This window comes from Saprolegnia parasitica (genome assembly GCF_000151545.1).
Source record: "Saprolegnia parasitica CBS 223.65 unplaced genomic scaffold supercont2.42, whole genome shotgun sequence".
NCBI classification, from domain to species: Eukaryota; Oomycota; class Saprolegniomycetes; order Saprolegniales; family Saprolegniaceae; genus Saprolegnia; species Saprolegnia parasitica.
Window position 1 is genome coordinate 83,983 of NW_012156436.1, and position 17,262 is coordinate 101,244.

General features: G+C 58.8%; 7 protein-coding genes across 7 annotated transcripts in view; 3 read left to right on the forward strand and 4 right to left on the reverse strand.

Moving 5' to 3' along the window:
- SPRG_22232 (hypothetical protein) overlaps positions 1-3,315 on the reverse strand; it is a gene marked incomplete at both ends in the record, with an annotated part of 5,047 nt that extends 1,732 nt beyond the window's left edge. Inside the window, 7 exons of the mRNA XM_012348329.1 lie at positions 38-653; positions 774-863; positions 915-1,115; positions 1,164-1,550; positions 1,752-2,282; positions 2,331-2,766; positions 2,816-3,315. Coding sequence (XP_012203719.1) covers positions 38-653; positions 774-863; positions 915-1,115; positions 1,164-1,550; positions 1,752-2,282; positions 2,331-2,766; positions 2,816-3,315 — 2,761 coding nt within the window. The remainder of the gene's footprint in view (positions 1-37; positions 654-773; positions 864-914; positions 1,116-1,163; positions 1,551-1,751; positions 2,283-2,330; positions 2,767-2,815) is intronic.
- Positions 3,316-3,486: 171 nt separating this feature from the next.
- Positions 3,487-5,201, reverse strand: SPRG_08908 (hypothetical protein; the record flags this gene model as incomplete). The annotated part of the gene is made up of 1 exon (XM_012348252.1): positions 3,487-5,201. The coding sequence occupies exon 1, from the start codon at positions 5,155-5,157 to the stop codon at positions 3,487-3,489; it is 1,671 nt and encodes a 556-aa protein (XP_012203642.1). The 5' UTR covers positions 5,158-5,201.
- A 930-nt stretch (positions 5,202-6,131) lies between these two features.
- SPRG_08909 (hypothetical protein) lies at positions 6,132-7,609 on the reverse strand. Its single transcript, XM_012348253.1, has 3 exons — positions 7,444-7,609; positions 6,522-7,391; positions 6,132-6,468 (listed from the first exon to the last, which is right to left on the reverse strand). Exons 1-3 carry the CDS (start codon positions 7,586-7,588, stop codon positions 6,398-6,400), a joined length of 1,086 nt encoding a protein of 361 aa, XP_012203643.1. The 5' UTR covers positions 7,589-7,609; the 3' UTR covers positions 6,132-6,397.
- A 336-nt stretch (positions 7,610-7,945) lies between these two features.
- SPRG_08910 (hypothetical protein) lies at positions 7,946-8,845 on the forward strand. The gene is made up of 2 exons (XM_012348254.1): positions 7,946-7,979; positions 8,030-8,845. The coding sequence occupies exons 1-2, from the start codon at positions 7,955-7,957 to the stop codon at positions 8,770-8,772; spliced, it is 768 nt and encodes a 255-aa protein (XP_012203644.1). The 5' UTR covers positions 7,946-7,954; the 3' UTR covers positions 8,773-8,845.
- A 574-nt stretch (positions 8,846-9,419) lies between these two features.
- SPRG_08911 (hypothetical protein) lies at positions 9,420-10,904 on the forward strand. The gene has a single exon (XM_012348255.1). It carries the CDS (start codon positions 9,443-9,445, stop codon positions 10,796-10,798), a length of 1,356 nt encoding a protein of 451 aa, XP_012203645.1. The 5' UTR covers positions 9,420-9,442; the 3' UTR covers positions 10,799-10,904.
- Positions 10,905-11,987: 1,083 nt separating this feature from the next.
- Positions 11,988-13,157, reverse strand: SPRG_08912 (hypothetical protein). Its single transcript, XM_012348256.1, has 4 exons — positions 13,104-13,157; positions 12,958-13,050; positions 12,789-12,911; positions 11,988-12,726 (listed from the first exon to the last, which is right to left on the reverse strand). The coding sequence occupies exons 1-4, from the start codon at positions 13,134-13,136 to the stop codon at positions 12,067-12,069; spliced, it is 909 nt and encodes a 302-aa protein (XP_012203646.1). The 5' UTR covers positions 13,137-13,157; the 3' UTR covers positions 11,988-12,066.
- A 1,800-nt stretch (positions 13,158-14,957) lies between these two features.
- On the forward strand, positions 14,958-17,160 carry SPRG_08913 (hypothetical protein). Its single transcript, XM_012348257.1, has 5 exons — positions 14,958-15,448; positions 15,502-15,953; positions 16,003-16,125; positions 16,171-16,676; positions 16,720-17,160. Exons 1-5 carry the CDS (start codon positions 14,972-14,974, stop codon positions 17,085-17,087), a joined length of 1,926 nt encoding a protein of 641 aa, XP_012203647.1. The 5' UTR covers positions 14,958-14,971; the 3' UTR covers positions 17,088-17,160.
- Positions 17,161-17,262: the final 102 nt, after the last annotated feature.

Genomic DNA, 17,262 nt, shown 5'->3' on the forward strand with positions numbered 1-17,262 from the left:
CCCGCCCTTGGCAACGGATAAAGGTCAGCGGCGACACCCGTTTCCTTCTCGCCGTCGTCGTAATCAATGTCGTACGTCCCGTTGAGGCGAGCCCGGGAAATGACACCGGGGTAGTACTTGGACTTGCCCTTGTACTGGGCCTCAATCTTGTCGCCTTCTTTGAACTTTTTTGGCTTGCGGTCATCGTCCGAGTCGTTCGACGGCTTCTTCTTTGGCGATGAGCCCCCTTTCGGCTTGATCAAGTCAGCAGCAACACCAGTCTCCTTCTCGCCGTCGTCGTAGTCGATGTCGTAGGTGCCGTTCAGCCTCGCACGAGCAATGACGCCAGGGTAGTACTTGGACTTGCCCTTGTACTGCGCCTCGACCTTGTCGCCTTCCTTGTACTTCCTTGGCTTGTCGTCGTCGGTGGTGTCGTTCGATTTCTTCTTCGGTGATGTCCCGCCCTTGAGACGAATGAGCTCGGCAGCGACACCCGTCTCCTTCTCGCCGTCGTCGTAATCAATGTCGTACGTCCCGTTGAGGCGAGCCCGGGAAATGACACCGGGGTAGTACTTGGACTTGCCCTTGTACTGCGCCTCAATCTTGTCGCCTTCTTTGAACTTTTTGGTTATCGTCTTCTGTGGGAGTCTTCCGCCTTTTTCTTCTTTGGCGAGCTCGAGCCTTCTTTGAGGCGGACAAGGTCAGCTTTCACCATCGTCTCCTTCTCGCCGTCGTCGTAGTCGATGTCGTACGTCCCGTTCACACGCGCCCGGGAGATGACACCAGGGTAGAACCTTGTCCTTGCCCTTGTACTGTGCCTCAATCTTGTCACCTTGCTTGAACTTGCCGCGCTTGGGCTTGTCATCTTCAGTCGTCGACGGGTCCTCCACCGGTCTTCTTCTTTTTGGTGAGCTCGAGCCTTCTTTGAGGCGGACAAGGTCGGCTTTCACCATCGTCTCCTTCTCGCCGTCGTCATAGTCGATGTCGTAGGTACCATTGAGCCGTGCGCGGGCAATGACACCAGGGTAGAACTTGTCCTTGCCCTTGAACCGCGCTTCAATCTTGTCGCCTTGCTTAAACTTGCCGCGCTTGGGCTTGTCATCCTCGGTCGTTGTCGTCAACTCTTCCGTCGGCTTCTTCTTCTTTGGTGAGCTCGATGCCGCGCGCATCCAGTCGCTCTTGACGCCCGTCTCCTTCTCCCCTTCGTCGTAGTCAATATCGTACGTCCCGTTGACCCGACGCCGCGTCACGACTCCGCCCTTCCAGGTCTTGCCACTGTACTTGGCTTCGACGCGCTGGCCTTTCTCGTAAACGACCTTGACGTCGCTCTCGGACGAGTCGGTGACGACTTGCGGCTTCTTCTTGGGACTGGGCGGCCGAATCGCGCTGGGCTTGACCCGGTTTTCCATCTTGCCCGTCTCATACTCAACGTCACAGGATCCATCCGAGTGCACCTTGGCGATCACGGCGCCGACCCAGTCGCCTTGCTCCTTGTAGTTGGCCCGCACGCGCTGCCCCGGCTTGTACGCCGGCCCAGCATCCGACTCGGACGTGAAGATGGGCTCAGGGCGCTTCGCAGGCTTCTTCGGGTGGTCGTCCGAGTCGGAGACCACGACGGGGCGAGACTTCTTGGGAGAGTGCGGTCGAACATCTTCGGACTCGGACGTCATTTCCATGCGCTTGGGCTTGCGCGGCGACGATGTCTTGCCTTCGTCGGCCGACGGGTGGTGCGACTTTTTGCGTGGGCTCGACGCCATCTTGGCGCGAGTGACTTCGCGAATCGAGTCCTCGGGCACGTAGCGCTCGAGCTTCCCCGTGTCAAACTTGACATCATACGTGCGATCCTCTTTGTGCACCTTGACGATCGTGCCGAGAACGTACTCGTGCTTGTGGAGTGGCATGGCCTGGATGACTTCGCCTTTTGTAAAGCGGACCGAGTCGTCTTCATGGCGCTGGCGGCGGTGCTGCTTGCCCTTGCGCCGCCGCCGCCGTCGCGAATCACCGCCCGACGACGACGACGACGACGACGACGACGACGACGACGACGACGACGAGGACGAGCTGCTCGAGTAGTACTTTTTCTTGCGAGCTTTCTTGGGCTTGGCCTGCAGACCGTGGTGGCACAGCTCGCACGTGACCGCATCAAAGTTGTTGTCAAACTTGCAGTGGGGGCACTTGACAAAGATACCGCGCGCGCCGCCGTGCGGCTTGGACGTGTCGCAGATCTCGCAGTGCGTGACCCAGTCTTCGACTTGCTGGTGGGCGCAGACGCGGCAGATCCACCCGTTCTTCTGCAGCACCATCTATGAGGGACGATGTCAGTGGCGTCGGTCCCACTGGGTTGGTCGCACCTTGGCGGCGGGCACTGCGTGGTTGACCATGGTTGTGAACCCCGTGTGGTGCGACGGCGGCGGGTAGCCCTGCGGCGTCGGGTGCACGGGGTATGCGTGATGCGACAGATGGGACGTCATGGGCGAGACGGGCACTGGCGCACTCATCGGGCGAGGCGGGGCGTATTGCTGCTGCGATGGCTTGTGGTTCCCGGGAAAGAGTTCAAGCATCCGCGCATACGAGACGAGCTGCGTGTCGTACGGGTGGGCAAAGAACTGCGCGAGCCAGTGCAGCTCGACATCGGGCGCCGATCCATACCGGTGGCAAAAATCCAAAAAAATGTGCCGAGGGACGCAGCCTGTGCTGTGGTGGTCGTACTGCTGGAGCATGTGGCGCATGCTGTCGATCGAGCCTTGCGCAGCGATTCGCCGGCCAATGTCTTGCAATATTCGATCGCTACACAGCACGCATTGCAGTTGCCACTTTGCACTTTCAAATCGCGTACACTTCGGAACGGTCCAGCGCCAAGTACGTGGCGAGGGCGTGGTAGTCGATCGCGTCGACGGGCGGCGCGTAAAAGCGCCGGTGGATCTCTGCGAGCAGCAGCGGCGAGAGGTAGATGCCTACTTGGGCGAGTGCGTCCTGAAACATGTCGGTCGGTAGACCGCCGCTGCGGTGCACGTCGTACGCCTGCAGCACCTGGCGGACGTCCGACGAGAGCGCCATGAACGCGTGCCGGAGCTGCGTTCGCAACGACGAAGCGTCGGCGTATGCGTAGTCCATTTGGTGCATGTCAAAGCCGTGGCTCGCCTGTCGCGCCTGCGACGGGATTGGACTAATCATCACCGGGTGCATGGGCGACGCGACCGGTGGCCGGTACCCTTGCACCGGCAGCGGCGAGTGCACGAGTGTGGCCTGCGGATGCGCCTCCACCGAGTGCGTAATGCCACGCCAGTACTCGGGGTCGAGCGGACTCGGCTTGGGCTTGACGCCTCCGTGTAGCATCGTTGGTCAACGGTTGTGAAACCGACCGCCACGAAGCGCGTGCTAAATCCGATAAGAACTTGGTGCGAGCAAGGGCATTCCTGCATGGCAGGACCGATGCCACCACTTGACTTTGAATACACCATGCCGTCTGTATTATTGTCTTATTGTACATAGTATACTTTTCATCGCTCACTCGTCGCGCGCTCTCAACACTGGCACAAGGTCGACGAGCGCCGATACCAAGAGCGGCCGGCTCCACGCCGTGGCAAATGCCAGCGCTGCTTCGACGCCCGCGTTGGCGGCGACCGCGCCAAGGACGCTCTCGTACGCAGCGCCGAGCGCAGTTGCACTCGGAGCTGGCGTCGGTACGACGTGGGTGTCGACGAGGCGGGCCCCAAGCGACGCCCGTGTGACAAAATGACGGCGCCGCGTCATCTCGCCAGGATCCGTCCCCGTCGCATAGAGGTCGATCGCAGTCGCTGCGTACTGGAGCGCTTCGCCGAGAAGCTTGGGGCCATCGGTGGCCGCCTCGGTCCCGCCGCTGAGGCTCGTGCTTACACAGGCGGCAACCGACGTCGCGACCGCGGGTTGGTCGATGGGAGGACCAAAGGAACCGAGTTGCCAGTTGCACGAGGTGGGCGCTGGTAGCGCCCATGCCTTGCGGGGCAGGTCCACGTTGCGAGTCGAGACAAGCTCTAAATGATGCGCCATGGTCATCGCCCCTGCCACACCCGCAGCGTCATATGCCGCGCCCAAAAGAGCTTCGACGACGGTCGCGTACGTCTTGATGCGTGTGCTCGGCGTTAGCGCATCTTCGGGGGGCGGCAAAGTGGTGTCGCTCAGAAGCGGCTGGAACCACGAGCCGTGAAAGCCGACGAGATCCACGTACGGAAGAAGGTTTGCCGACTCGGCCACGGCACACAGCGTCGCATTCTGTAGCCTGCGCAGCCGCTGGTCTCGCATGGCGTCCGTGAGCTGCCACTGTCCGCTCTGGATCGCGTCGATGGTGAGCACGAGCTTTAGAACGCCGTCGCCGAGGAACGCCAATCGCTCGTTGCTGTAGCTCAGTTTGGCGCTGGCGGCCGTGAGGGCTTCGGTGAGAGGGTGCGGCCACTGCCACCGCCGTCGCAACGTTGCTTCGGCGAGATCTTTTTCCCAGAGGTACAAGATGGTAGGAAGTCGCTTGAGGTCGTGCCAGAGCGCGCACGGCAGCGGGTGCACCGTGCACAGCTGCGGGATCAAATGGATGTACGTGCGCTTCTTGGGCGGCGTTGCCTTGGCGAGCATACCTGGCTTGGCGCGGGCTTGGCGCGCGCGATAGAGGTGTTGCGCCATGTCCACGCTCGTTCCTGGTGCTTTCATACGCGCCGTCTCAGCATACGTCTTGCCGGTCGTCGGAAGCAATGAACCCGGCGTCAGCTCGGGCGAGACGGCGTCGGCGATGTACGGGACGTCTTGGTACACGATCACGGCGGGCAGTTCACAGAACGCTGCGCCGCATACGAGCTTTTCTTCCCTTGTCTGCGGCTCGCAGCAGCGTCGCACGAGGGCGTCATCAATCGCGCCGGTAGGTGTCAATGGCACCACAGTGACGCGAGCGCGGCGCGGCCCGAGTGGTGGTGCGTCCAGCAGCACTTGGCTGCACGCATACACCGTAAACGCTTGGTACAGCGCGTACTCTGGTGGCGGGATCGCCAGCGCAGCGTGCAAGAGCACCAGTTGCACGCCGGCGGCCGCCAGTATCGGTGTGTCGTCCGATAGCGGCGGTGCGACGAGAAGGCCGAGCGAGCTGCTGTCGCCTGCAAGAATGCTCTCGATGCGGTACAGCGCGACGCCAGCGTCGGGCGCTGTCTCGGTCATCCCGGCCGGCCGTCGGTCGTGGCGCCAACTAACGTCCGTTCGCCGTTTCAACTGCCGAACATTGAACCGCCGTTTATGGACATTTTTCCATCGGTATCCGGATGATCACTTGTCTTTAATTGCATTGTCTCCCAATATACCTGGTTTTACTATGCGAATAGCGTGTATCCATTAAATTACGATTTCGTGATCGGAGGACAGGAAAGATTGGCTACAAACACGCAACCGATCGGTCACATGTCAGGCAATGATGGACTCTTGGCTCGAAGAACCAAATGCAATTTGGTTATTGTAACGCATTGATCGAGGCATTCTTCGACCGTGCGACAGGGCACGCCGCCTCGGTAGCAATTCATCGGTCCTTGTGGCGCTTCGACCATCGGGGCCACCGTCCATCTCGTCTGCATCCCCTTCATATGCACTCTTTTGTATCTCATATTGCTTAAAGCTCTACTCGTGCATGAGTCCGTCGGGTCTTGGAGCGCGTGTTTTCGGTCTGCAGCGCTTCTTTCTGCTTGCTGGTCCTCGGGTTTTTTGTCAACCGTGAGGACCACGTGCTTCAAGTTGGGTGTGAATAGTCTTCAATGTCGCTCATGGAGCGTATCCGGACGTCGAAAGATGCTTCGACGGTTCGCGTGCGACACGAGTTGGTCACGCAGTCTTCAGTGAGTGCCAACTTGCCTTTTCGCTGGACGGACGCTGCTGGGTGGTACCCGTCCCCGCAAAGGTAAGAACGCAGCCTGTTTGGTGCAGACACCAAAAATCATCTTACTCCGTTGCTCCAGATTTCCAGTCGCAACGCAGGCCATCTTGGGGCGTAGCGTCGACGTGAGATAAAAAGGCGGGAACAGCACACACGCTACCCTCCTACTGGGCTGCGTTCGTGGATCTCCGCAAATCGTCTGAGGCGGCGAGACGGGCGGAGATGGACGTCATTGCACCGGTGGTTCATGAACAGCACGCGAGGCTTTAACCCATTACAACGCCTTTTCGAACCAGTCGGCGAGATAAGTCCCGAGGGTTGGGAACCCGTTCGAGGACGCAAACGTCATGGGTGTGAAGCCGTCACTGTCGGGCCGCATGTGGCGCCGACCGAGACCTCCGTGCGACAACAGCCATGCGCAAGCTTCAGCATGTCCTCGCAGCGCCGCCTTGTGTAAGGCCGAGTGGCCGTTGAGGTTAATGACGCCGAGGTCGACACCGAATTCTTGGAGGAGCGCAAGCATCTCGACGCTGCCCGTCAAGGCGCTCCATTGCGAAGCATTGCAGCCGTAGGCATTGAGCGCATGCACGTTGCACTTTCCGGTGGCCCTAAAACAGTGTTTCATCACATCCAGTACCATTTCCTGAATCCAGAGGGGTACACCAGCCACCGGCACATGGGCACTTGGTTGTTCCAAACGGCAAAGTGGAAGGCGGTCGTGCCATCCTCGGTCGGTTCGTCCACATGAACCTGCTGCGTCCCAGCAGCCAGGCGGTGATGGCTATATGCCCGTTGCGCGCGGCCCAGTGCAGTGCGTTGCGCTGCATGCCGCGCTTGCCTTGCAGCACCGACGCACTCAAATGGCACGTCTCGACGAGGTACCGGCACACGTCGAGATGGTTGGCCCCCGCGGCCCACGCGAGTGCGTTGGACCCATGGCGATCGGTTGCCTTTCTTGGGTCCCACCCCGTCGCGACGAGGGATTGCAGCAAGGCTAGGTCCCCGTTCTTGGCCGCCTCAAGACCGGGGTCTAACGCGAGAGGGGATGCTTCCGCACGGAGCACGCAGTCGTTGGTCGTTGGTGGTACATACAACACGAGCTGCGTGTCGCTCGAAAGTGCCTCGGACTGCGCGCGATCGTACGCGATGCCGTGTTGCATGACTTGGTGGATGCGCAGGCCGCGCTGGCCATTGAGAAAGTAGCCGCACGCAGAGCAGACGAGGCGGCCGTGCGTCGTATGCCATGCAAAGTGCCGGTGCGTCGTGAATGTCAGCACGCCTTTCGCGTCGCACACGAGGTTGCTGAGAAGCCCGGCAAGCGACGAGTCTTGGAGTAACACCTGCAGCAGGGCGTCGGCGATGGCCTTGGAAGTGGCGTACGCAAAATGGCGCGTGAGCCCAAAGTCCGACACGGTCGTGACATGCAAAGCGGATCTCGGAAGCTTCTGGACGCACAGGTAGCGGATGTGACGTTTGAACACATCGATGGCAAATGGGAGCTCCAAGTCACCAAACGAGGTGCGTTGCCGGCCTGAGGATCATACAAAGCGTCTGGATCGTAGAGAGACCGGAAACGAGCGTACCTGGCCGAAGCCGATTGCGGCTCGTCATGTACGTGTCGACGTAGGACCAGCCGAGCGTCTGGGCGATCGCAGCCTTTACTGCGTCCTCGACGCGGGCGACGTCGGCTGCTGGAAGGCCGTCGTCGTCTGCCATCATTGCGGTCATTCTCGCGTCGACCAATCACCGTCGTTCATTTGGTGTAGGCCAATGGCCGGCCAGATATGGAGATGCGTAATGCGGATTGGCTGTTTTCTTTCCAAAAAGATCACTCTATTTCATGTGAGGCATAAATTGATATGAGCATAGCGGGCCGTCCAGGCCGTCGTCCAGCCGATCGAAGAGCAAAAGACCCCCTGTCAATGCGCATAGAAGACAGCATGTAGTACTATCTGGCGTCCTTTTGAAGTAAGGCGACAAGAAAGCGGATGCAAGAGTTTAGTACACTATTTAACGTTGCCGTGGCGGGAAAGGCCTTCTTCTTGGAAACGCGTCTTCGATTCGAAAGTGCCACATTCTGTCAGAATCAAGACCATGCACGCAGGTGTTGTGTGCGTCGGTATTTAGCTGCATTGCATCTACCCCCAAGATCTGAGTTGTTCTGCGTAGGAGTGCTGGCGCATGCGTTCACAGCGGCGTGGATTGCGTACACGGTCGTTGCCCCCGGCCTCGGTTGGTCGCTCGTCAGCTTCTCGGTGCACAACACATTCGACAGCGAGCCCCCTACGTCGGTCTCGATTGCTTTCTCACCAAAGGAATACTGCCTCACGACGCTACAGCACGGCGAAGCGTCCAAAGTTTGTCTTGCGTACGGCGCCGACGCGCTGCATACGACGTTGGACCCACGCCTGCTGGAGTTTGTCGCCTCGACGTGGTGCGGGTGCTCTGTGAGCCGTCGGTTTGACATTGGAGCGACCATGAAGCACGCTGTTTGCTCTGTCGTGATGAGCGCGTGCCACTACACAATGGTGTACGTCCTCGCACCCACCGCGCTTCTCGCGGCCGTGCTCTACGTTGCGAGCCTTGTCTACTTCAAGGAAGAAAACATCGTCGGCAAGATGCTCGGCGCTCTCAATGTCATGATCCTTATCGGAATCCTCATGATTCTTGGCACATGGCTGGCCTTTGACCGGCAGTCGTACCTCGGCACGACGCAGCACCTCGGCGCGAAGACGCCGGCGTGGCTCTACGGCGAAGCGATCTACGGTCTCGGTGTCAGTGTCGTCTGCCTTTGCTACTGCGTGTGGTTGAGCTCTGTCGTTGTCAAGTCTCAAACTCTCAAGTACATCAACCGGCGCCACCTGCGCGAGCTCAAGCGGTCGCCTTTGACGTGCCCCGCAAATTATGCTTAGGACATTCCCACGCATCAAGTAACAAACCACTTCAGTCTCTAGGTTGTCCGGTAGGAACTAGCAGGGATGCCGCCACGTCAGCGTGCCACGTGTACACGCCGCGGCAAGGCGACACGTGGAGTTGCTGTTCCGAAACAGAATTTGCGACAGATGTGCGCGTTTTCCTGTATTTTACCCAGATGGTGTCATAGACACCAACAGATGCCCTGGCGACAAGCTCGCGTTCACACGTTGAGGTTGGCGCTTGGCAAAAGATCCTGTTGAACGATACGTCAAATCTACGAGGGCGCGGCGAGCACGACAGCTCTGACCAACACGGCTTTTGTGTCCATCCACTGTAGCGACGCAGGTTCTCAGTCAACACGAACATCAACCAAAGCACCAAACCTGGATCACTGCGCGTTGGCATGTCGTGCATCGCAAACCTTTAATGGTGTCCAAACGGTAATGGTACCGCCGTGCTGTGTGCGAAGCTTTCTACCAGCACCGAGAAAAAGCAGAGTCGTCTCTCCCAGAAGCCAGCGTCGGACGCAAAAACGCTGCATCCAGGATTCAACTTCTGTTTGATAATCCGATTATAGAGACCTGCGCACCTGTCGAATTTAATATTGCTTGGCGGTTGTTGGTGGCTGGCCATTTTGCAGTCGTGCCAGACCAAGATTGACGCAGCATGAGCCCTCCCGTGCGCATCGATTTTCTCTCGCACTGCAGCGACGGCGACTTCTTTAGCACGCGCGCGCCCAAGGCCAAGTTCCGCACCGCCCTCCGCGAGTTCCGGGACCTGCTCTCGGACGAGTCGAGCACTGGCTTTGACCTCTTCCGCAGCAAGATGGAGACGGCTGTGCATCTCGTTGTCAACGACGCCGTGGGCGGCAACGTCCCGACCTTTGACGTGGCGCTCAACGTGCTCGACAGCCTCAGCCGTCACTTCCAGGCGGTGCGAGACGAGACGGCAAAGGCGTACTTGCGCACCATCCGCTGGGGCATCACGGGCTTCCAGGTCTTCAAGAGCATGGACGCCACGTCTCGCCTTGGCGGCAATCTGAACCACAACCACGCGACCATTGCCAACTGCGTCAAGGACCATTGGTCGGTGATTGCGTACGTGCAAATGGAGATGATTGTGTGCTGCCTCGAATGGCTTCACGGTGCGCTCGTGGCCTGGAACGCCACGCAAGAAGATGCCCGCGCAAGCCGCGCGTCGGCCTCGGAGCAGTCGAGCGTGGCCGACCCGACTGAGCGCCCGTCGACGCCCAACGTGCCCACGGAGCCACCGACGCCGCAGTATACGATCGACCCCTCGACGCACAACATTACCGCGCCGCCCACGGCCAGCAGCGGCCTGCCACGCGCGCCCCCGCCGTCCACGTCGACGTTGGAACAGATGTTGTCTTCACTATCGACGGGCCCGTTGCCGCTGCCAAGTGGGCAGACGTCTTTCTCGGGTGGCCCGACGTCGACGGTTGGTCGCTCGTCGCCGTCGACATCGCGCATCGTCTCGTCACCGTCGACCTCGCGCATCGTCTCGTCGATCGAGTCTCCGTTTGACGAAGCGTCGCGGCTGTCGGCCGCCCGTGACGGACAAGCCGCGTATCCACCGACCTTCAATGCACCATCGCCCTTTCGTATGTCGTCGCCGTTGCTCTCGAAGCTCGCGACAGACGTGCTGAAGGAGCTCCGTACGCGCAGCTGCTTGGGCATGAAGCCGCGCCACTACGCCAAGTGCAAGCGAGAGAATTGGTGCACGTCGGCGAGCTGTAGCTATGGCCATACGAAGGAAGAGCTCAAGATCATTGGCATTGCGCGTGCGATTGCGCGCGGCGGCATGTGGAAGACGTCGGTCTGCGACAAGTCGCCGAAATGCCCCTACGGCATTGGCTGCGACTACCTCCACGACGACGACAAGCGAGAGACGATCCACGCGATCAAGTCGCATGCGTCGCAGCTCGTTGACCACACGTATGTCACCGACGGTCAACTCTATATTGAATTTTACAACGGCGAGACCGTCACGATCGCGACGTAGCAACCCACGCAATCTACTGTAAGGACTGATTGATTGCCATTATTAACACTGGTTGACTCTCTCGTGTCGATTCTCTTGTACCTCGAACGAGCCTTTGCACCACGACTCTCATCACCATGCGTACTCGAAGAGTCGGTCGTCGACGACGCTGTACTATGACGGCAGTAGGCGACACCTTGTGGCCACCCGCAGCCAGCCGTCGCGGCCTCAAGTGCCAACCGGTGTTCACAAATGGGGTGCTCGTAGATTAGAGAAACCGAACGGATTTGATCGACGGCTCTTCTTCGTCTCTTGTGCTTCGCTGCACACACAAAGCGTGGCGTCTACAACCAACCGCGCCAACAACCGTTCAAACTTGGATACCTGGAGCATGACAAGCAATCCTTGGTCATCGATGACCGCAAAGAGACCGCTAGACACTGCAGCCTCTAGCAACAATATCACCATGCTACGGCCAAGCTGTGTGTCACCACAACCAATACGACGTGGCCTCCACCGCCTTCGTCGACGTTCGACACAAATTCTGTCGAAAGGTATCCGGAAGGGACACACAAGTTTGTGGCGGGAACTCAAAACTGTCGGTACGCCTCGCGCACCGCGTGGTCAAAGGCTCCAGGTCTACGCTCCAGACAACTGGCAAACAACTCGCTTCGTTGACGGCGGCTCTCGGCGTTCAGAATATTTTTCAACATTGGCTGCATTTTGGCCAGGTACCCAACGGCAGGCGTGCGGCTCGTCGATCCGAAATCGAACCTTTTGCAACCTTCTCAAATCGCTGTGATAGTCTCAGGGACGCTTTCTCTAGCTCGAGAGAGGCTGTATGCCGACGATCGTGGCTATCAAAGGCCTGCAAGTATTTGTTTTGAAAATCGCCAACAATTGTTGCTTTATTCAAACATAATCCATCTCGATATTACAACATTCAACATTCAACGCGAGCCAATACATGGCGATCAACTCCAACTGATTTTTACCTCAGCGAGCACCCAGTGCACGAGTTTCAAGGGTCAATCAACAGTGTATTGACCCTTGTTTGTGAACGACATATAGCTCACATGGCGATGCGGTGTCCGGGTTACCGCCTCTTCATTTCACGCAAGGATGCTCCATCGACACATGGCCACGTATGTTAATCTGCGTCGCTAGCAGTACTTGCTCGCTCCGACCGAAAGATGGTAGTATGTGTGGTGCGTACAACTGGTCAAAGGCTCGAGGATGGTTTCTTTAGCAACAACACGACGAGTCCTCTACGCGGTCTCGAGCCTTGCTTAGCGCGTCGCCGTCGCCTTGGTCGCGCCACCGAGCAGCTTGAGAGTGAGGAACGTAATCTGCTCCTTGGTCATGAGCAGGAGCGCGCTCTTGAGCACCGTGTTGAAGAGCTGCGCCTCGCAGCCCTTGAAGAACCCGTGAAGACCGTCGGTGGCCCAAATGCGCTGCAGAATGTCCGTCATGCTGCTCTTCTTGTCGTCGTTCTCGTCCGACTTGGCCTGCATGATGACCTTTGCGCGAATGATCGGGTACGTCACCACGGTCGCAATCGACTTGGCGATGGCCGCCAGCATAAACGCCTGGAGTGCCGTCAGCGACGTTGTCGCCGAGACCAGCTGGAGCTTGAGCCGGTCGAAAATCGTATAGTTGATCGCGGGGTTGGACACGAGCACGAGCGACGGGATGTAGCCCTTCCAGAGGGCCAAGACGCCGTCTTGCTTGTACAAGGCCTGGAGCACGTCCCATTGGCTTTCGTTCGGGTTGCCGGACGTCTGGATGTACGTCGAGATGACCTCCCACGGCAGCGTCATGCTCATGTTGATCGCGCCGGCGAGCGCGCCGATCGCCAAGTTGGCGGCCGTCGAGAGCGCCCCGACCTTCTTCTCGTAGAATGTCTTGAGCCACGCGTACCAGTAAAAGTAGCAAAAGTTGGAGAGCACCTAAGAAGACGAAGAAGAAGCAATGAGGAAGCCTGGCGTGGTGGACGTCCAAATCATCGGACCGTGTGGATGGCCTTGGGCCCGAGGCCGGCAAAGAGGCCTGCGACGCCTTCCGTGTCCCAGATCGTCTTGCAGATGGTCAGCGTATCGACCTTGCGCACCTTCGTCTTTCCATCGCTCGTCTCCTATAGCGCGAATGCATTGAGTCGGCTAGTACCGACGGCGACGAACCTCGGTCGACTGGATCGACGCCTGGTGCTTGGTCTTGGCTACGTCCAACGGGAAGAGCGCGAGGCAGGCGAAGAGCGCGCCGACGGAGCCGGCCTAGGCCATGGGCGTGAGGCCCTCCATGCGCAGCCGGGGCTATCCTGACGTACCGAGGCCTCGACGAAGGCCTTGTTTGACGCCATGGCAGCTTGTGATCTAATCCTAACCGGTATGCAGCTGTTTGCGAAACATTCGAACTCGAGTCATCCGACTGAAATAGTGTACGTATACTTAAACGCGTTTGACGTGAAATGCGTTTTATTCTTTGCACCACACGCGTGTTCTCATGGCTGCCACGGCGAGGTTGGCAATCGTGAGCGTGCATGTCGAAGACGTTATAGCGATTAGCGCTTGCGTTATTTCGGTCTCCATGGTGCGGAGTCTGCTGTTGTCGCCAGATCAGAGAATGTGTGCGGCTAATCGCTGCGTCGCGGCCTCGAAGGTCCGGCAACACCGATTCCTGAACGCATTCGGCTAGCATGCATGCAGTATCCTCCAAGGGTCCATATAATATTTATGGACTTTTGGTATCCTCCTTGCGAGCAGTATGCTGCAAGGCGGCCGAGCGTGACCGTCGATCCAAACCCTAAACGCTGGCCATCGACCTGTTTAAACACGGTAAATGGCTTTAGTCCATGCTTTTCGCAGCGGAGCCCCATCGTCCCGTCAACAAGATTGACAAATCACTGGCCACCACTCCAGCCTTGTGAAGGCAACTGGAGTGCGTCGTCGCCAAGCCACAGTGTCATGATAGAGTAAGGCTGCACCAGCGGAGGCCCTCGCACTTGATCCGACTACGGCAGCCACAGCATTCTGGACCTTCTGACTTGGCATAAAACTACTAGTATGTGGCGGAGGCGACGTTGTGACGCTGCTGGAGGACACCCATCGCGAAGACGCTCGTATGCGCGCTCAAGGTGAGGGAGTTAGACTGCAATAAGATCTCGACGGTCGCTGGACTAAGACGGTATGCACAGGATGGAGCAGATACCGACTCATGACGTGGCGTCGCCAAGGCCTGGTATCCGAAACACTGTTTCGTTGCTGTTGAAAACAGTGGATATTGACAAGGATACCGTACCAACGACTGGTGGTACCAGTCAATTGCCAAGGGCAACAATGGCTTAGAGCATCACGAAGCGAGCCCGGGTGATGCGCACTGAGCATCATGCTACACCGAAAGCGTCCGGTGCGCACGCATCCAGCTACGTGGCGTTTCGGGCAGCAGCATGACTGTTTCGCTCATCATACTTCGTGCATCATATCTTCTCAAGGTAATCAATCACGTGCAGAGGACAGCAGGACTTCTGGTTCCGCGATCGGCCGTCGTGCGTCGACACGACGACCACACGCACACAACTTTTGAAAAACCATGACGAGCCGTCGGTTGACGAGGCGCCCGACCAGCCAGGGCCTCGCCCAGTGCATGTACAGCTCGGCGGATTTGCGGATAACCTCACAGCCAAACACCTGTCTCGCGCGCATTTGGTGTTTCCCTGCGATGCCGTACAGTACAGGTACTGCCTTGTGTCAGTGTTCTGGTGGCGGCGGCCAACTTGTCCTGTTGAGCGTTGACTAACACATGCTGACGTTGGGCGCGTCACGTGTAGACAGACCGCGTCTCACAAACACACACAACGCACATCCGGGTTCACGCTGCTAGAACCCTACGGTCGCAGGCCCTTTACACCACCGCTTCGAAGCGTTGATCGCTAGTCCTTCCAAACAATTGATTGTCCTTTGTGTACATAATGTCGTTGCGAATCCCATCAATATGTTGCACCGTGTGAGGTGTCTATGGTCGCGATCCAGTTTACCGTCGCGGAAATTGAAGTCGCTCGTCCAATCGCAAGCGACCTGTCATTATTTTGTCCAATCCCAAGATGCCTTTTTCAGTGATTTCAGCCAATGGCATCGCGGCGAGAGAGGAGTTGGCCGGCCAAGTGCAGTTTGCGATTACTTCCCGACCAGCAGCAGCATGCGAGGGTCCAGCGCGTCCGGGGCTGCGCTTCCCAAGGAGTTCTTCAACCGCCCCGACCTGACGCGCCAAGAAACCGAGTTCCTCGTGAACCTCGCCAAGGAGATGTGCATGGAGGTCATCTTCTACGCGCAAGAGAACGGCGGGACGGTCAAGTGGCGGCTCATGGAGACGAAAGCCGGCGTCCAGATCTTCCAGGGCGAAGAGTTTGGCGGCAACGACGACCTCACGTACGTGTGCGGCGTCAACACGATCAAGGCCAGCCTCGCCGAGGTCGCCGACATCTTCAACATTGCCTCGGAAGAGAAGCTCGCCGAGTACTCGCGCGTCTTCGAACCGGACCTCATTGACATGCTCTCGATCTACGACCTCGCGACGCCGACGCCCGACAACCCGATGCACTACATTGGTGTGCGCTGGGCGGCCGTCGAGTCGACGTCGCCGCTGGTCCGGAACCGCGACTTTTGCTACCTCGAGGTATGCGCTTCGACCCTCTCTAGTACCGTCGCATCGCATCGCATGCTTTGTAGTGCCAAGACGAGTTCGTCGATACGCGCACGGGCAAGCAGGGCTGGGTCCGCTGCATGCACTCGATCAACATCCCGTCCTGCGTCTCGCTCGAGAAGACGCTCGGCTACGTCCGCGGCAGCTACTACCGGTCCGGCTTTGTGTTTGTCGAGACCGACAAACCCGGGTTTCTGGACGTGACGCACATTCTGCAAGTCAACTTTAAAGGGCGCGTGCCGCCGTGGATCAAGCGCCAGACACTGCGCCAGCGCGTCCAGAGCATTTCGCGCATCGACAAGCATTTCCAGATGAAGAAGCTCAGCGCCGGGCGCATCCTCGGCGACATTGACTTGCCCTCGAAGAAGCACGTCTCCAACTGCCACTGGTGCGCGCGCAAGTTTGACCCGCTCTTTACACGCAAGTTTCGCTGCCGCAAGTGCGGACAAGTCGTCTGCAAGCACTGCAGCAGCCATTGGTACACAAGACTACATCGTACGACGCAGGACCGACGTCACGCGGTATAGGGATCTCATCTTGCCCTACTCGGGCGAGAAGCGCGTGCGTATCTGCACCATGTGCTCGAACCTCTGTCGCAACGAGTCGGACGGCGGCGACGACCGACTCTCCAACGACCAGTTCACGCCCGAGTACGTCCTCAGTTGTCGATCGAGGAAACACTCAGCGCGATGTAGACCGGCGTATGCACCGCCGGGACGCGCGGCGTCGCAGCACCAGTCGCAGCACCGGCAGTCGTCGGCAGCGTCGTCGTTCTCGATGGCAGGCGACGAAATGCACGGGCGGTCGCGCCCGTCGTCCTCGTCGTCGCTTCCGCACGTCACCACGGGCTACGCCAAGTCGACCTTGTCGCACTCGGTGTCGCTGCAGCCGCCGTCGCAGTCGCTCGTGCCCGTGGGTAGTCTGCATCAAGCGCCGCGGTACCAGCCCGCGACCGAGACCCAGAGCAGCTACCACTACGACAAGGCGCCGTCAGCGTTTGGCGACCTCCAGAGCGACTACGAAAGCATGTACGAGAGCAACCCGTTCGAGCGGCTCGCTCAACACAGCAATAACGCGCCCGCCAACGTGGCTGCGTACAAGAGCTTCCAGCAGCGCAACGTCTCGTCCGCGTCCAGCGTCGACTTTGAAATGCCCGAGCTGCAAAACCGGATGCGCGCCCGACGCCAAGACGACAACCAAAGTACGTCCGTTGGACGATCGAGTAGATGATGACGGTGCTTTAGGCGAGTTCATGGAAAGCGTGCGCTCGATCCGCCTCGGGAGTGGCTGGGACGTGGACAACCGCACGGACCTCTTCACCGCCGACAACTTTGGCGAGTCGGACGTCTCGTTCGACACGCTCGACCGCGCATGGTCGACGCACTTTAAGAAGCAAGGCTCGGGCTCATCGATGGCGTCGACCAGCTACGCGTACCCGCCACCACAAGGGTATGCCAATGAACAACCACCTGCGTACTCGCAGCCGCCGAGTTTTGAGCCGCCGCCAGTCTACTACAGCCGGCCGCCGAGCAACACGGGGCTTGACCACGCAATGGCCCGCCTGCGCGTGCAAGACCACAGTTACGAGCCTTCGCCGTACCAGTACCGCTAGTACTAAGGCGCTCCTTCACCACGGTGACTTTTTTCCGTGATATTTTCATGTAGGTTAGCAGAATCATCATCGCATTTTTGTCTGCGTACTAATTGGCTCCATGCTAAAGCCCTGCAGAGACATTCGTCGGGAAGGACAAAGGGCAATGTGGGAAAGGGCAATGTGCCAAAGGGAT

Bases quoted from the DNA above. Each gene is read 5' to 3' on its own strand.
- SPRG_08913 (XM_012348257.1), top strand. From the start codon at position 14,972: ATGCGAGGGTCCAGCGCGTCCGGGGCTGCGCTTCCCAAGGAGTTCTTC. The intron at 15,449-15,501 runs GTATGCGCTTCG...CATGCTTTGTAG, and splicing joins GCGACTTTTGCTACCTCGAG to TGCCAAGACGAGTTCGTCGA. The intron at 16,677-16,719 runs GTACGTCCGTTG...ACGGTGCTTTAG, and splicing joins ACGCCAAGACGACAACCAAA to GCGAGTTCATGGAAAGCGTG.
- SPRG_08911 (XM_012348255.1), top strand. From the start codon at position 9,443: ATGAGCCCTCCCGTGCGCATCGATTTTCTCTCGCACTGCAGCGACGGC.
- SPRG_08912 (XM_012348256.1), bottom strand. From the start codon at position 13,136: ATGGCGTCAAACAAGGCCTTCGTCGAGGCCTCG. The intron at 13,051-13,103 runs GTACGTCAGGAT...CCCATGGCCTAG, and splicing joins AGGCCTTCGTCGAGGCCTCG to GCCGGCTCCGTCGGCGCGCT. The intron at 12,727-12,788 runs GTCCGATGATTT...TCGTCTTCTTAG, and splicing joins GGCCCAAGGCCATCCACACG to GTGCTCTCCAACTTTTGCTA.
- SPRG_08910 (XM_012348254.1), top strand. From the start codon at position 7,955: ATGCACGCAGGTGTTGTGTGCGTCG. The intron at 7,980-8,029 runs GTATTTAGCTGC...TGTTCTGCGTAG, and splicing joins CGCAGGTGTTGTGTGCGTCG to GAGTGCTGGCGCATGCGTTC.
- SPRG_08909 (XM_012348253.1), bottom strand. From the start codon at position 7,588: ATGACCGCAATGATGGCAGACGACGACGGCCTTCCAGCAGCCGACGTC. The intron at 7,392-7,443 runs GTACGCTCGTTT...TATGATCCTCAG, and splicing joins CCGCAATCGGCTTCGGCCAG to GCCGGCAACGCACCTCGTTT. The intron at 6,469-6,521 runs GTACCCCTCTGG...ACACTGTTTTAG, and splicing joins CCCATGTGCCGGTGGCTGGT to GGCCACCGGAAAGTGCAACG.